Here is a 16,212-nt window from a genome sequence, read left to right as displayed (position 1 = left end):
AATGCACAAATATTTATGTGAAAGCTTGCTCAGCGCAGAATTGCTTGACTGTAAAATATAAACTATCGGATTGCCCATTGATAGAAACTGGTTAAATTATGGCACATCTGTACAGTGACGGAAGCAGCCAGCGTAAGAATGAGGTAGAGCTGTGTGCACTACGGAGCGATCTCTAATAAACAATTAAGTGGAAAACTGACATGCAGAACCAGCACCTAACCACAGCAGCTCTCAGTGAGGTTTTGTTAAAGGGAATGAGTACTTGCAGCCCCAGCAGGCAGACCACTGGGATGAGGAGGAACTGCATTTGGGGAGTTCAGGAGTGAACTGACTATTGCAGGTAATTAATTCAGTGTTAAGAGAGAACAAGCCTGAACGGTTGTGGTGAGAATCAGATAACGCACAGAAAACCCTTGTCACATGTTATATACTTGGTGGCAACTCGTTTTAGATGGAATTTCCACTTCTGATTTTTATTAGTATACATATGAAGTTCAATTTTTAAAATGCTTTTAAATACAAAACTTATTTATATAAATTAACACTTCTCAACATGACCAGTTTATGAGCTTGACTAATCTCATACTTACAAGGGTTAAGCAATGTCCTGACTCCTTACGAGCCACTGTGCTGTATGCCTGCTCAAGTCAATTCATGACGGAACCTAGCCCCCTTGTTTGAGCATATGCCCTTACCACAACACAGAAGTATTTTTCCTACTTAAAAAAAAAAGCCCAAATTCACAAATCTAAAATTTTAAGAGGACATTCCCATTACAAAAATTTCCTTTAACTAAAGGTTCTTCTAGCCCAAGGTGTATTTCCTTATAGATAATTAACTCGGGGTGGGACAGGAACTGGGGGAAGATAGAAGAGGTAGCAAGTGTGGAAACAGCCAGTCAGTGCCTGTCCAACTGGAACTGATACATCTCAGAAAACCAAGAGAGAAATAAGAATCTCGTTATTAAAAGGTGTGATTTATACTGAACCTTTAAAAAATACAGCTTTTTTCCAAAGCCAGCTACTCAGGCTTGGGTTCAGAAACACAAGGTGATTGTGTAAAGAAAAAAAAAAATCTAAACACAGACCAGAGAAAACAGTTTCCAGAGAGGCAGGCAGCTACAACATAGGTTCCAAACACATGTGTAAAAGGCTGATGGGCTATTTATTACAAGAGAAATGGCAACTTTTCATTGGTAGAAAGACTGCCTATTAAAGGGAAGAAGAAAAAAAACTGTTGTCCAATAAGGTCTATTTGTAGACCTTCTGATAAAGGCAGTCAAGATGAAAGAAATAACAAATAAAAAGGAAACCTGGGTGACAAGCAGTTTTTAAGTATCAAATCTGCCTCATCTCTCTCTCTGAATCCGTGTCTAACTGGCATCAGTTATTCAGAGCCGGCTGGTGATTTGCCACACATGAAACAGTAACAGACCCGTTACCAGCTGAAGTAGAACGTGGGACCTAGGATAATGGAGCGGCGAGCTCGGCTGGTGCCTGGAAATCCCGAGGGCACTGATTAAAGACTCTGTGTTGCCAGTTTTGTTGTTTTCCACCCCCCAGAATAGGACTGAAAAATAAAGGCCTGTTCCTTGGCCGGATTCCCAGTTGAATCCCTCTCTCCAGTCCTGAATGCCCACCCCAACGCTGACAGAGAACTTAGCCATATTAAAACTGATATCAATTTGTCGAAGGTGGACACGCACTAAGACTAAGAAAATTGAGATTGTCTAGCCAAAAATGCCATGAAGTAATTCAAACTATGACGTGGGAAACCATGTCGTAAAACAGGTACGTATTTTCCAATCATAGTTAGTCCAGTCTCTTTCTAAGATTGCTTCTATAAGTAGTCTTTTAAAACTGTGTCAAGGAGATTCTCTTTCCCTCAGTTAATGGAATCAAATGTCTCAAGCTAGCAGGTCTTGTGCGTCTCACGATGCAGGCACTATGACTCCACTTTCTTGCTCTCTAGAAGCTCATCAGGTGTGTGCTGCAACACAGAAGTGCTTTCTTTCCTCGTCATGGTAGCAAAAAGCATATCCATCATCCCTAAGGTTTCCAGCAGTTCTTTTTGGTAATCAATCTCTTTTTCTACAAGTCCTTGAAGTAACAAAAACTTTTTATCAACTACAGGTGACTGACCAATCACAGGCAGATATATATCTAGAAACAGAGAGAGAAAACACATTAACTAGAAATATCTCTGTAAGTAATAAATGAGCAGCAATATTTAGACAAAACATAAAACTATTAAATATAAAGACACTGAAAAATCTGTACTTATTTTACAACTTACGGTTTATAGAAAGTAAATAATTCAATAAGTATGTTTCAAAAAGAAATAACTACAAAAAGTATAGCATGGAAGCTCTGACTTATTTTCATTTTCCCATTAGAAAATTGTCACGGTCACTGTAAATGCTCATGAAAAAAATTTTTTAAATTACAATAATCCTAGTCAGTACAATTCAAAGTCAAACCACTGTAGATATTTTACTTCAATTTAAAATGTACTGGTAACTTGTTTTGTCCATAAAAATCTTCACTAATTGATAAAAACAAGATATTTTGATTTATTTGAGTTCTAAATTTAATTTCATATTTTGATCTTACTTTTGCAAGTATGCTATGATTTTTTTAGTTTTAACAACTACTTACCAATAATTATTTCAGCAGCATTGATCAAAACAGAAGCAAATCTTGGCTGGGAGAGATTCCTACAAAGCAAAACCTGTTTATTGAAACTTGCCAGCTTTTTAAAAAAAAAATCATAAAATAGATTTACTGAGTTGTTTTGTTAGTTCTCTACAAAGACCAAATTAAAAATGAATGTCTTGCCCTGGCTGGTGCAGCTCAGTGGACTGAGTGCCAGCCTACGAACCAAGAGATCGCTGGTTTGATTCCCAGTCAGGGCATATGCCTGGGTTGCAGGCCAGGTTCCCAGTTGGGGTTGCAGGAGAGGCAACCAGTCAATGTTTCTCTCTCTCTCGTTCTCCCTCCCTCCCCTCTCTCAAATGAAAATGAATACATAAAATCTTTAAAAAAATAAAAGTGAATGTCTCTCATTTGGAGATAAAGGATTTTAGATGCAAAAATACGTGTGTTTCATAGACATAAAACATACCTTATCAAAAAATTAAGAACACGACTAATTTCTTTTTCATCCCGACCCGCAAGGGCATTGGCCAGGACTCCTCTTCGATTTAGCTCCTTTATGATGGAAACTGTAATCTCGGGCGTCTTTACTGTACAGCTGGGCTAGAAAATTTTCAGAGTCAACATGAGCAGACAAGATAGTACAAGAAAAACTGCAGGCTTGGGATTTATTAATAACTGCTATATTTAAATGTTTTTATTTTCAGTTTTGAGTCATGGTAGCATACAAGGTTAGTAATAAAATGATTGTTTTAAAAATATGCTCCCTGTAGGTTCACCAATTGTAATAATTAATCAATTGTTTAATGGGGAGGCTATAATGAACCCTGTAGGTTCATCAACTGTTGATAACTGATCAGCTGTTAATGGGGAAGGGTATGCATGTTGAGGGGCCAGGGATATAGGGGATAGCTCTGTACCTCCCCGCAATTTGGCTGTGAAGCTAAAACTGCTCTAAAAAATAAAGTCTTAATAAAAAAATATACCTTACACACACACACACACACTCTTATCACTCCTCTCACCTCAAGAACTCTGTCAAGGGCTTTGGAGACCCGGAAATTTTTCAGGTCCCTGTCATACAATTCTAAGTGTTTTTTTGATGGCCTGTTGATCAAAATGTCATCCTGCAATGAAAAGTAAGTTTATAGAGGAACATCAACACCTGTGCAGAATTCCACTCAAACTGAACTTCCTCACCCTGACCAAGCAGCTCAGTTGGTTAGAATGCTGTCCCATACCCCGAGATTATGGTTTCAGTCGCTGGTCAGGTCACATACGAGAACCAACTGGTGAACAAGGGGAACAGCAAATTGATGGCTTTCTCTGTCTCTATAAATCAATTTAAAATTTTTTAAAATAAATAAAAAATAAACCTTTTCACAGTGGTATTTTTTATACCAAGTGCCCCTACACTATTCATGAATAATGGTCATAGGCCTATATTATAGGTAAAATGAAAATGGAATAAATTGTCACATCAATGTGTTCTTCCTCTCCTGTTATTTAACTTGTAATATACACAATACCTCAACTCTGGGAAAACATACTGATTTCAAATTTCTTCACACGGCAGGCAGCGTGATTTAGCAGAAAGAGAAAACGACTCAGAGAAACTACAATCTAGCCAACAATCCTAGTTACCAATGAAACTGTACACATCACAGTAATGAAACTCTGGATACGTCACAACTCCTTTACGTGTCTCTCCATCTTCTCAGACATCAAATGGGGGTATGATTGACTTTACTGCTCTTCAGGGTTGTTTAGAAGAAATTGGTGTGTGAAAGACACTGCTCTGAATACAGTAAACTGCTGTAACACTGTTATGGCTGCGGGTGTTAAATGAAGTAGTGCTTATTCTCCATTCCTTATTAGTAATGTCCCCAACCTAGCAACCTGGAAATAAATCTGATGTAGAAAAAACAAAATAAAGTTCAACACCATATACTATATACTTTCCAGTAGTGTGCAGGGGAAAAGTTGGCTACTCTAACAAATGTCACCAAAATAAAAAAGAAAAAGAGAGAGAGAGAAGAAGAAATATATATATACCCTTTGTTTCATGTAACTTTTTCCTTTAATAAAAGTTCGGTATGCAGGCCTTCTTCTTCTGGGGAGAGAATCCTTCTTGGGCTCAGATTTCCGATGTTTAACACTCAGTATCCCATTGGTCATTCCCACAACTATTGTTTCGTCTTCATGCTAATAGCAATTAGAAAAATGAGTTAGTCTATCCTAACTCATCCTGCCTTTTCTTCAAAATACCATTTATAATGCACTTGCTGCTTACCAACACTTTCACCAAGAGCTCCATTCAGATATAGACCCTATGCATAACAGTGATGTATACAAAAAGTTAGAGCCAAATCATTTTCTCCTCCAGGACACTATTATATTGACAGAATGTATACCTCCTATAAATTATCAATGGCAGTTTGTATTATATTACATAGTTAATGACATCTTGGAATATCCTAAAATATTTTTTTCTGCATCCTTTTACTAGAAAGAAGGATTATGCAGTGACATCATTTTCTACAGTCCTGCCAAGAAAATACTTGGTTTTCCACTCCCAGTTTAGATTTCTATCTAATGTATTCAAATATCCTCTTCCTCAATGGCTCAGGAAACTTGGCAGTGGACATTCTGGAGAGAGCAGTCAACAAAAAGGAGATATTTCATTTTGTTGCCCCCTTTCCTCCTGTTTTTCTTTTTTGTTTTTTTCTCAGAAGGTCAATTTTACTTTGTAAAGTCCTTAACCCTTGAGTTAAATGTTTTGAAGAGAAATGTATCAATTTCCCAGGTCCTGCCCTTAGTGTTAACAATGCCTACAGCACTGTACTTGTTTGAAGCTATGTAGTAAGTGAGCCCTAAATCTGAATGCATGCTAAGTTACTGGGACAAGTCATACATTCTAGTAATTGTCTTAATTCAATTTTCTAATGCTGTAAGAAGAAAATAAGACTTATTCAAATACAGAGATAAATCCTATCATTCCATTTTAGCTTCATCTAACAGGCAAGGTTAGTGAAAGCTTTAAAAGGAACTATAAGTACTTACTGCAAGTGCAAGACTCAAAATTGAAGCTGCATAATCGAAACTGTGGACTACTTTGTAGGAAGTTGTGCTATATACTTTCACCTTCCTAATAAAAAAGAAAGCTGTGTCACAAATCATCTTGGAAATGAGTATAAAATGCAAATTTTCTATTTTTTGAAAAATTCAATATATGAATATTAAAATTCACACAATAAAGATAAACAATGATTAGTAATACTAATTACAAACTAATTTGCCACTGAATCTTTTATTTTTTTAAAGATTTTATTTATTTATTTTTAGAGAGATGAGAAGGGAAGGAGAAAGAGGGAGAGAAACATCAATGTGTAGTTGCCTTTCACGCGCCACCCCCGCCCCCCACCACCACCACCACCACTGGAGACCTGGCCTGCAACCCAGGCATGTGCCCTGGACTAGGAATCGAAAACCAGTGACCTTTTGGTTTGCGGACCAGGGCTCAATTCACTGAGCTACAACAGCCAGGGCTGAATCTCTCTTTTTAAAATGACCTGTTTATTAGGACTATCCACAACATTTGAATAAAGACTCTGAGTTACCACCAGAAGGACAGACCATGAACCACTGCTGCCTGAAGATAAAACTTGAGAGTAAAGAAGTGTCAATGAAAACACACTGGAAGTCAAAAGAGCATTATTGACGCTTAGAGCAAGACGATTCTTTGTTGTGGGGGCTGCTCTGTGCACTGCAGGATGTTCAGCAGCAACCTTGGCCTCTACTCACTATATGTCAACAGCACTCCACCCCCAAGTTGAGACAACGAAAATGTCTCCAGATACTGCCAAATAGCCCCTGGGGGACAAAAATCACTCTAGGTTCAGAACTGCAGGTAGAGTCAACTTATTTAGCTTTCGAGGGGCACATCTAAAAATTAAGTCCCAAATTGCCTAGTAACGCCATTAGAGAATCTGCTATATATTTACATAATAAATTCCTCTGTGTTAGAAAAGTTTTCTAGCTTTAAAGTATGTATACTTTTTAATAAAGAGACTGAAAAAAATAAGTCTTTAGTAACAGGGGAAAAACATAATGGAACTAAAACGACCAACAACAGATGAGTGCAGGTGAATTCTACAGCTGTGCCCGAGTTCTAGCCACATGTGGCCGCTGAGCACCTGCAATGTGGCTAGTAAAAATTAAGAACTCAATTTTTTTTTACCTAATTTTAATTAACTTTGATTTAAATTTTAGGGCTGAGGCAGTGTAAAAACAGTTTTCTGTTAAACACAGGTGCACTTCACTCCCACCACTGTACAATGTTACTGTCATCATAGGGCATGTGTTACACTCAGATTGCTTCTAGTCTCTCAATTTTCATAGTGATTATATACTGAAATATTTTAAATACATTGGATTAAATCAATTTTACCAAGTTAAATTAATTTTACATATTTTCTTAACCTTTTTAATGTGGCTACTAAAACATTTTAAATGAGCCCTGGCTGGCGTAGCTCAGTGGACTGAGCTCAGGCTGTGAACCAAAGTGTAGTAGGTTCGATTCCCAGTCAGGGTACATGCCTGGGTTGCAGGCCATGACCCCCAGCAACCACACTTTGATGTTTCTCTCTCTCTCTCTTTCTCCCTCCCTTCCCTCTCTAAAAATAAATAAATAAAATCTTTAAAAAAACATTTTAAATGAAATGTAGCCTGCATTATATTTCTACTGGAGAGCATTATTCTAGAACATTAACTGTGGAGTACTAATACTTATTAAAATAGATGATTAGATCACATTAACATATAGAAAATTTTATATGAAGTTTTAAATTTTAAAGAATATAAGCTAGAATATATACAGATACTCATAACTATTTGAAAATATACAAATATACAATAATGACTTTAAGAGAAACTCTAAAGTATAGATTATTTTAAAAGATCGATGTTTGGCTCAATAAAAGTCCTCAAGTATATAAGTTAAAGCAATAAACTATACCAAAGAAGACAATAAGTTTGTTATATGTAAATAAAAAGTTAAACCTATTTTCAACTCAACAGATTTTTTTTCATGGAAATTATTTGGCAGAATATTTATTTTACCACAAATACTGCAGAAATAACCCATTCCCTTAGGCAGTGACTACTTGTGTACAACAAACGATGAAGAAGGAACATTAGAATGCTAACCTATCCAGCGACCCAGAGAGTAACCTCTGTCCAGAGCTGCTCAGGCACAAACATGTCACGGTTTTATGATGATTCTTCAAAGACACTAGCAACTGTCCCCCTTTTAGCATGTCCCAGACTTTAACATAACGACCTCCTATAAAAAGAAATAATCGTTAGTTTGATATTCCACCTACAGGTTAAAAATCTTAAAGATCTGAAAAGCTCTCTTCACTGGACACTCCGCTGCACAGAGGAGGTTAAACAAGGGATTCCAGAGCCAGACTGCCTGGTTTCAAAGCTGAGTCCACCATTTATTCACTGGATATGAAAATGGTAACAGTTCCACCTCACAGAACTGTTGGGACAACTAAATAATTCCAAATTTGTCGGGTACATAGAACTACCTGGTAAAATAAAAAGTAAAATGAAAAAAGATTTTAAGAAAATTATGGTAAGATGGGACAACTGTAACTGAACAAAAATAAGAAAAGAAAATTATAATAAAATCATTCAAAAGAAATGTTAAAACCATGGAAGTAACGTAGATATTATTTCCTAAAAATTTTGTGAATCCCAATTAAACCGAAAAACTTCCCTATTACTTCTTACCCTAAGAGTCAGAGGACCCTAAAAGGCAATTTAATCCAACGATTTAAAATAATTTTTTAATATACCATCTTTTCTTTTCATGAAACATTAAGCAAAAGTCTAATAGGTAAAATAGAAAAAGGGGCTGTGGTGGGGGGAGCACATTTCTCACCTACCCTGACGGGGCAACAAGAGCCTGGGCCCTGTCCACGGTCCCTGCCTCCTCACATGCGGCAGCTCATGAGACAGACTATAGTTTGAAACCACGGATCTAGCCCAAACTCTCATCTCCAAGATCTACAGAAGTTAAGGGTCACATAACTCGAGACACAGTGGAGATGAGCATACAGGTACCTAATGTCCCTGTTCATCTTGAACTTTTCATTTCTCAAAATAATAGCAAGACAAATAGATGTCTGACAATGTTATCAACTTATTTTGAAATCAAATAGGTCCTGGAAAGAGAGTATAAAACAAGGTAATTTCAGAATTAAGAAAAAAAAGGCTACACACAGCCATGGGTATGCTATAAAGTATACATACCACCTACGTATTCTTCTAAGGTCAACACATTCATTTTGACTTAACAAATTTACTTCTTCCATTATAATTCTGAAAATACACTATGATCAACATAACAAAAAAACATCTCAGCTCCAAATAGATGAAAAATGTACCAAGGCCTCTTTTGACCTCACATCATCTCCTCCTCCACCACTATCAGCTATCTGCTGGGTAAGGCCATTTTAACCAAGAGTCACAGGAAAAGAGACAAGCCGGATTCTAGATCCTAAAAATACTGTATTGTCAAAAGCTGCCACAGATCTCTCAGTTAAAAATAACAGCAGTTGTACAACCTGTTTGGGTTAATTTAAGGACATAAGCAGGCTCTCAAATTCTGGGATTTGAGATCTGCCATTTTGTCTTAAACAAATTAGTTAAAACTTTTATTTATTTCCTTAGTTGCAAAATAGGGAGAAAACTAACTACCTGTAGGCTCATCTAGGGCATCAGAGCCAATATACATGTGTAATAGCATCAGAGACAATATACATGTGTAATTGCAGTGGCTGGTTGACATTCGGTACTCAGTAAATGGTAACTGCTTACCTGTCCCACTCATCAACTGTTTGCTCAAAAACCTAGATAGACCAGTCAAATGCCCACTGATAAATTATAAAAAGTGACTGATAAAGTGTCTGATTCAAGACCAATAATATTGGTGAAAGAAATTGTTAAAAAACGTACCTGCTGATACCAGAAGACCTCCAGAAGGAAAAAGCAGGACACTCTCCACTGGCTGCCCGTGTTCAACAGAGAACACACTCTGGTTTGTTCGTGTATCAAACATCTTCACAGTATGATCATAGGACCCTAAAATGTCGATTTTTGCATTATGTGAGTTTCACTACTCAAAAACAGAAGCCATATGTGTGTGTGCCTGTATGTGTATTCAAACATAAATTTTAAAAGAAAAGCTTAGATGAAATTTTTAAAAGACATGTGTAAATTCATAAAGATAGAGTACTTCGGAACTCTTTGGTACCACTGTCTCTTCCTGAAGAAGCACAATACTACCTTACACAGACATGTAAACTAGTCCTGTCTCGGGCTTCCGTCACCCCTGCATCCTCCGGGAATGCTGCTCAGGCACCCGCCAAGACTGAACCACATGGTCTTTGTTTCTTGGCTGCTGGGGGCTCGGAAGTCAGAGTACTAAACCCATTACAGTTCTGACTGTCTTATATAAGTTTTCAAGGCTGCCTGATGTTTCCACATATATTTAGAGGACAATATGAACAATCACCAAAAGAAAAAAAAAAAGACAATAAAACAAATGGATACCCAGAAACATATTTCTTTATAAAAATATTTGAAACTCCTCTATCTCAAAAGAGTCCCAAAGCATTATCAAAGTCCAGCACAATACATTTATCAACTTCAGGGGGAAAAAAAGTTTACCGACCTGTTACAAAGAGATCTGGATTCAGTTTGCTAGCACATCCACACCTCACATAGTCAGAATGTTCTCTGAACGTCAGAATTTCTTTGGAGTTTGGAATATCCCATAATTTAACTGTATAATCATCAGCCCCAGAAACCACATGGTATTTGTCAGCTGTAAAATCCACTGTGTGAACTGCTCTAAAGATCAAGGATCCGTATATTAAAAAACGGGAAAATTGTATTACTGGCACCTTTTATCACAAACACTCCTTTTCCCCAAATGACCAAAAGGGGGGAAAAAGCAGCTCAGTTTCAAAGAGCAACTGTAGGGTGAAATCATGAGAGAAAAAGAAAATCCTTAAAACAGGTCTTTGTCCTCAAGCTAATTTAAAATTTTAAATACCTATGCATTACGAACTTAGTAAGAATAATAAACAATAGCCTTAAAATTTTCTAGTATGTTAAGAATTCTACTTAGCTGCTCAATGAAAGTAAATGTTCTAGATGTTGTTACAAAGGTACTCTAATTTAAAAAAATTTCAAAATGGGTAGTTCTTTAAAAAATTCTAAGAAGGTGTGCCACTAAGTAGGATTATATTAAGTGAATTTGTTATATTTTAAATGTTTCACTGATGGGGTAAGACCAACGTGATACAACATAAAAAAACACTTGAGATTTTCCATCGATAGCAACTTACAATGACATTGGTAATCATGAATCAAAGAAATTGCAGGGGCAAAATACTAAATCCAAGAAGAATCCACCTGCTGACTTGACTTCATATGAGAATTTCTAATGCAGCCCACATTTATAGTTCTCATTAATAGTTGTGAGGCTGCCTTTAGATCAGTGGTTTACAATCTCCACTGGGCACGGAACTCACTGGGAAGTTAACAAACACTACAGGGTGTCTTCCTAAATGCCCATCTCCTCAAATGTCACAGGCAATTCTAGGGAGTTCATGAGCACCATCAAACTAGACCTTAGGGCTGAGCCAGGATACAGATTCTGTCCTAGAACAACCAGGAAACAAATTACATAAGGTATTATTATCTTCTCTACGTTTTTATTCAAAGCCCAGAAAACAAACAGAGCTTAGAAAACAAAACAAAAAGGGCACATAAAAGGCAACTATCTATAACTGTATGGTAAAAATAATGAGACTTTCTGTGATCATTTTACAATATATACATATATCAAATCACTATGTTGTACACCTGAAGCTATTGTAATATAACATATATTAATTATACCTCGATTAAAAAACAAGTTTTTAAAACTGCCTCTTACTTAGTATGGCCTTCAAACTGCCTGAGGGGAGCCCTCCCAGTTATATCAAAAAGCTGAACTCCACCATCTTCACTGCCAGCCACGAGCAGTCTGCCATCCTGTCGAAAAGTAGCACAGTAGGCTGTGTCTTTAAATCGGGAAAAGGTTTTTATAGGTTCTTGGGAGTACCGGCCATAAATGTGAATCTAAAAGATAAAAAACAGAGAAATCACCAGATGGCTCACAATCGGTAGTAAATATAAACTATACAAAAGAAAAATAAATTTAATGTTATATTTACCCTTGAAGAAGCTGTGACAGCATAATTGTATGGAGGCTGCGGAGAAAAGTCTACTTTTGACACTGCACCAAACTCCTTGATCTGAACAGGAGTCTTAATAAAAAAGAACAACAGAGTATTAACAGAGTTACAACTAATAATTTCTATTCAAGTCCTATACGATTTCTTATTGACCATTTTTTTGTTCTTAGTAACATTTACTAGGTTGTACTTAATACAGAAGTATGAAAAAAGCAAAAGGTCCAAATCCCATCACCCTATCCTGTCCCTGTCGCCATTAAAGTAAATATGTATAGGGTTGGAAAGCCACACTCCACTCTTTCTCTTCAGCTGGAGTTTCCTGTGATTACTTCTGGGGGAAAATGTCATGCCTCCACCACATACACTGAACAGTGTATTTAAATGACATAAAGATCACACCATGCAGGCGGTTCTGCATCTTGCTTGTTTCTTAGTACTGCATCTTAGCTAACTTTTAATATAAGCAATAGATTTATCAACCATTATAAGGTACGTCATAATTTGCTTTACCAGTCCATACTAATGGACACAAGTTTTTCCAAGATTTCTATTATAAATAACGCTTCAATGAACATCTTTATTCATACATCTTAGCAAATTTTGGGGAGTGTATTCATTGAATAAGTTCCAAGCTGTGGAATTTACAAGGCTGAAAGGTATTTTTATCATGTTAGATAATTCCAAATTGCCCTCCAGAAAGTTTGCATCAGTTTCTCTCCATCAAGTAGTAACAATCAAAATTTTTCACTTGTGCCAATATAAAAGATAAAAAACAGTAACCAAATTATTGTTTTAATTTGCATTTCTTTAATTATGAATGAAGAATACATTTATTGGCCATTTAAATTTCTTTTTCCTGTGCTCTTACATATACTAAATTTCTATTTCCATTAACCTGCCACTCCCAATCTTTTTCCATTTTCTATTTAGTTGTTTTAAAAAAATCTATTGTAATTCTTCATAATCTAGAAAAACTAATTTTGCATTACTTCCTCCTTAGATTAGGAAAGGCAAAAAAAAACCTTGCATATGAGATTAGAATTCTAAAATTTAATTTATTTATCATTGATTAATCATCTATTCTGTGCTAGGCATTTGTGTGGTTACACTGATTAAGCAGCATGGACTTTTTACATAAAATTCCGAGAAAGTATCAATACCAAATCTTCTGTCCAAACTATAAGTTGCTGATAGATTATGTTTAGTGATTAGTTCTCTACTAGAGTATCCAAAGTATAACACATGCTTGAGAAATTGGCATAAACACTTACCTTATAGTTGTTCCAATACAGTGTATCTTGGGTGATTTTTTCACCAAGTATAGGATATGTCTGAATAGCTGCAGGCTTATAACCAGCCATAATTTCATATAATTGGGCTGTTATCCAAAAGTAAGTAGTTTGAAACTGGTGTTAGAAATGATTATAGCGACTCCGCCTTATGTCTGAAAAAGAAGTATTTTATATATCTGTTATTCATAAACCTGTATAGTTATGATTTTTACTCTGCATCCTTTGAAAAGGCTCTGTAATAACTTAGTGACTAATAAACTATTTAATGATAACACAGAAGAAACAATCTAAAGGAAGCAGGAAGAGTACAGATAGGGATACCATACTGCAATTCTAAAATTAAATTCTAAATTAAAGTGAGAGAATAGGATAAAAATTAATTAAAACTTTTAACTGGCATGTAATTAAGTGAAAATGTCTTTCCAGAACTATTCAATTGCAAAAGAGATTCAATTTTATCAGACGAATGATTCCAGTGGTACAACTCATCATCCATTCCAGAAAGCCTGAGAACAGTGCATCAGAAACACCAAAATATGTAAGTGCAATATATTTTAAAGGCTGTTTTGATGAAACATGGTGACCAATGGTTAAAAGGGGGGGAACTTTTCTGTTCATTCAAGTACTTACAATGTGTAGGACCCTGTTCTAGGTGCTGGGATACAATGATGACCGGAAAATACGGTCTGCACTCTCACACACTCCAGTGTTCTCCGTTTCAGCTGGTGACTGGACCAGCTAGGAATCTGGAATCAGCCTCGACTCATCCTTCCTTCTCACTTCTAACATCTGAAAAGATCTGCTGGTTTTACCTCCCAAATCTGTCTGAACTTCATCATGTTTACTCCACCTAGTTCCACTGCCCGAATTCAAATCTCTCATCTATGGAAACAATGCAACGTAAAGTCTCCCTAACTCCCTCAACCATCTTCCGAAAAGCCATCGGGGTTCTCAGACTACAGTGCAAATCTGGCTTTTGCTACAAAGCCCAACAATGCCCAGAAAAGAAGGTCCAAGCTGCTTAACATGGCATGGCAGGCCCTTTGTGCTCTGGTCCTTGCTTGCCTTTCCAGCTTCACCTCTTGTACTCTTTCACATGCCACGCTCTTTCTTCTCTCAATGGCATCGATCACTTGTCTGCTCTGCCAGGAATGACCTCTTCCTACCAACTTCTTATTTATCATTTAAAGTTCAAGTCAAGGATTACATCCCCCCAGAAAATTTTTCTGATCCCCTACACTGGGGTCAGGGTCCTGTCTTCTATTATCCTACTTTACTGCGTATTTCTGTCAATGCATGTAATCACACATGTGATTAAACTAAAAATTTTTTTAGTAAACATTTCGTGTTTGAAAGTTTTTTTTTTAAGTGCTCAAAGACTGTGGAACAATGTAAAGGAAGCATCATGCTGGGTTCCACAAGAAAACAAAATTAAAATCGTTTTAAGTGGTGTCTATAAGATGAACATTGCTATAGAAAGGACCTGACAAACTTTTTCTGTCAAGGGCCAGATGATAAATATTTTAGGATTTGAGGCCCACAGCCAAAATAGAGCATATTATGTAGTTACTTATAAAGTAGAAAGGAAATTTCCATTTCTTTTTACTAATAAAGCCCCCAAAATAGTTATGAGTTCAATTTTTTATTTATGAATGAAAATAGGATTCTTTGGAGGAGGAGGAGAATATTTCACTTGCTTCAGGCTCAAAGTTAGTGTTTCACATCATCAAATAGACGCAAATGTTCATCTGTAAAAATCATTCTTGGCTCACTGGCTACCCAAAAACAGGCACCAGACCAGATCTAGCCTGCAGGGCTTTGCCCCATCCTAGAGTATAGGCAAGGGAGCATATAACTTTGTCCGGAGATAAACAGTTTAAAACTTTAGAAGGAGGAACTGAGGAGCAGTAGCAGGAGTTTGCCAGATTAAAGTGAGAACAGCGCTGGCAGGGGAGGGAACACAACACAACGCATGGAGGCACCAAGTGTTGTGAAATTGAAAAGGAAGAACACGATCCAGGAGAGGTCAGAGCATGAGAAACTGGGACTACATAAGTAATAGGAACTACACTATAATGCAGAATATCAGCTATATCCTGTAAGTATAGAGTACTGAGAAGCTCAGAAGAGATTTTCAATCCTAACTGGGCGGCTCCCAGGAAGATTCAAAGTGTGCATTTCAGCTGGGCTTTGAAGTTTGATATTAAAACAGTTCGACCACTTAAGATGGGCGTAAAGGCGGGGGCGGAGGAGAAAGCATGTGAAACTGAAGAAACCTCATAAAAGCACAGACAGATTGAAACTTGCCCACTGCCTTGCAGGGATGAGGATTACTCCGGGGACGAATAACGGTGGACAGCGTGAGAGAATGAGATCGTAAGGGAGCAAAATCTGGGGCGAATCGAAATAGAGGGGATCCTCATGGGCTGGCTAAGTTTAGTCCTTCTGAGGAGACTGGGGAGCCCCAGAAGAGCATGCCAGATACCAAGGAAGGCCCGACGTGAGTCTAGGCTACCTCCATTGGGAGCCTCCTTCACCTACCTCTGATAGGCCCTGAGGTCCGCGCAGACACCCGGACCTCAATGAAAATTTCTTGGATTTCGTCACACCCCTCCTGGGACCGTCCAGAATCACCTGAAGAAAACCACATGGACCCTAAAGAGAGTCGCAGAGACACAAGGCAAATAGAAAAGCCAGACCTGGCGCCCGATGATGATGTAACAGCCAGACTCACAGTCAGGAGCTGCAGGGGCGGGGTAGGTGGGTGCGGCCACGGAGAGGAGGAGGCGTGACCCAAGGGCGAGGCCTGGGGCTTGCTGCCGTTCCTCAGAGAGGTCTCCTGAAATGACCCTGTGTAAAGTATTGGGGCTTGGAGCACGGCGCTGCGCAGCGCAGCAAAGCGCAGCCGCGGCGCAGGACCCGGAAATCCTGTCGGCTGCAATGTTGCGG

The 16,212-nt window shown here is 37.6% G+C and overlaps 1 protein-coding gene across 2 annotated transcripts; it reads right to left on the bottom strand.

Annotated features, from left to right (window-relative positions):
• Window positions 1-503: 503 nt before the first annotated feature.
• On the bottom strand, window positions 504-16,169 carry UTP15 (UTP15 small subunit processome component). 2 transcript variants are annotated; one of them, XM_028527345.2, is made up of 13 exons: window positions 15,805-16,169; window positions 13,243-13,415; window positions 11,951-12,043; window positions 11,671-11,855; window positions 10,399-10,577; window positions 9,681-9,806; window positions 7,863-7,998; window positions 5,718-5,802; window positions 4,710-4,859; window positions 3,680-3,781; window positions 3,124-3,257; window positions 2,658-2,716; window positions 504-2,162 (listed from the first exon to the last, which is right to left on the bottom strand). In XM_028527345.2, exons 2-13 carry the CDS (start codon window positions 13,330-13,332, stop codon window positions 1,945-1,947), a joined length of 1,557 nt encoding a protein of 518 aa, XP_028383146.1. In that variant the 5' UTR covers window positions 13,333-13,415; window positions 15,805-16,169; the 3' UTR covers window positions 504-1,944. The 2 variants fall into 2 exon arrangements, with proteins under 2 accessions (XP_028383146.1, XP_035876300.1); XM_036020407.1 differs by having other exon boundaries at window positions 13,243-13,402; window positions 15,805-15,957.
• Window positions 16,170-16,212: the final 43 nt, after the last annotated feature.

The sequence above is a fragment of the Phyllostomus discolor genome, chromosome 3 (assembly GCF_004126475.2).
Source record: "Phyllostomus discolor isolate MPI-MPIP mPhyDis1 chromosome 3, mPhyDis1.pri.v3, whole genome shotgun sequence".
Classification (NCBI taxonomy): domain Eukaryota; kingdom Metazoa; phylum Chordata; class Mammalia; order Chiroptera; family Phyllostomidae; genus Phyllostomus; species Phyllostomus discolor.
Note: the sequence above shows the minus strand (reverse complement) of the source record. Positions and strands in the feature narration are given on the sequence as shown.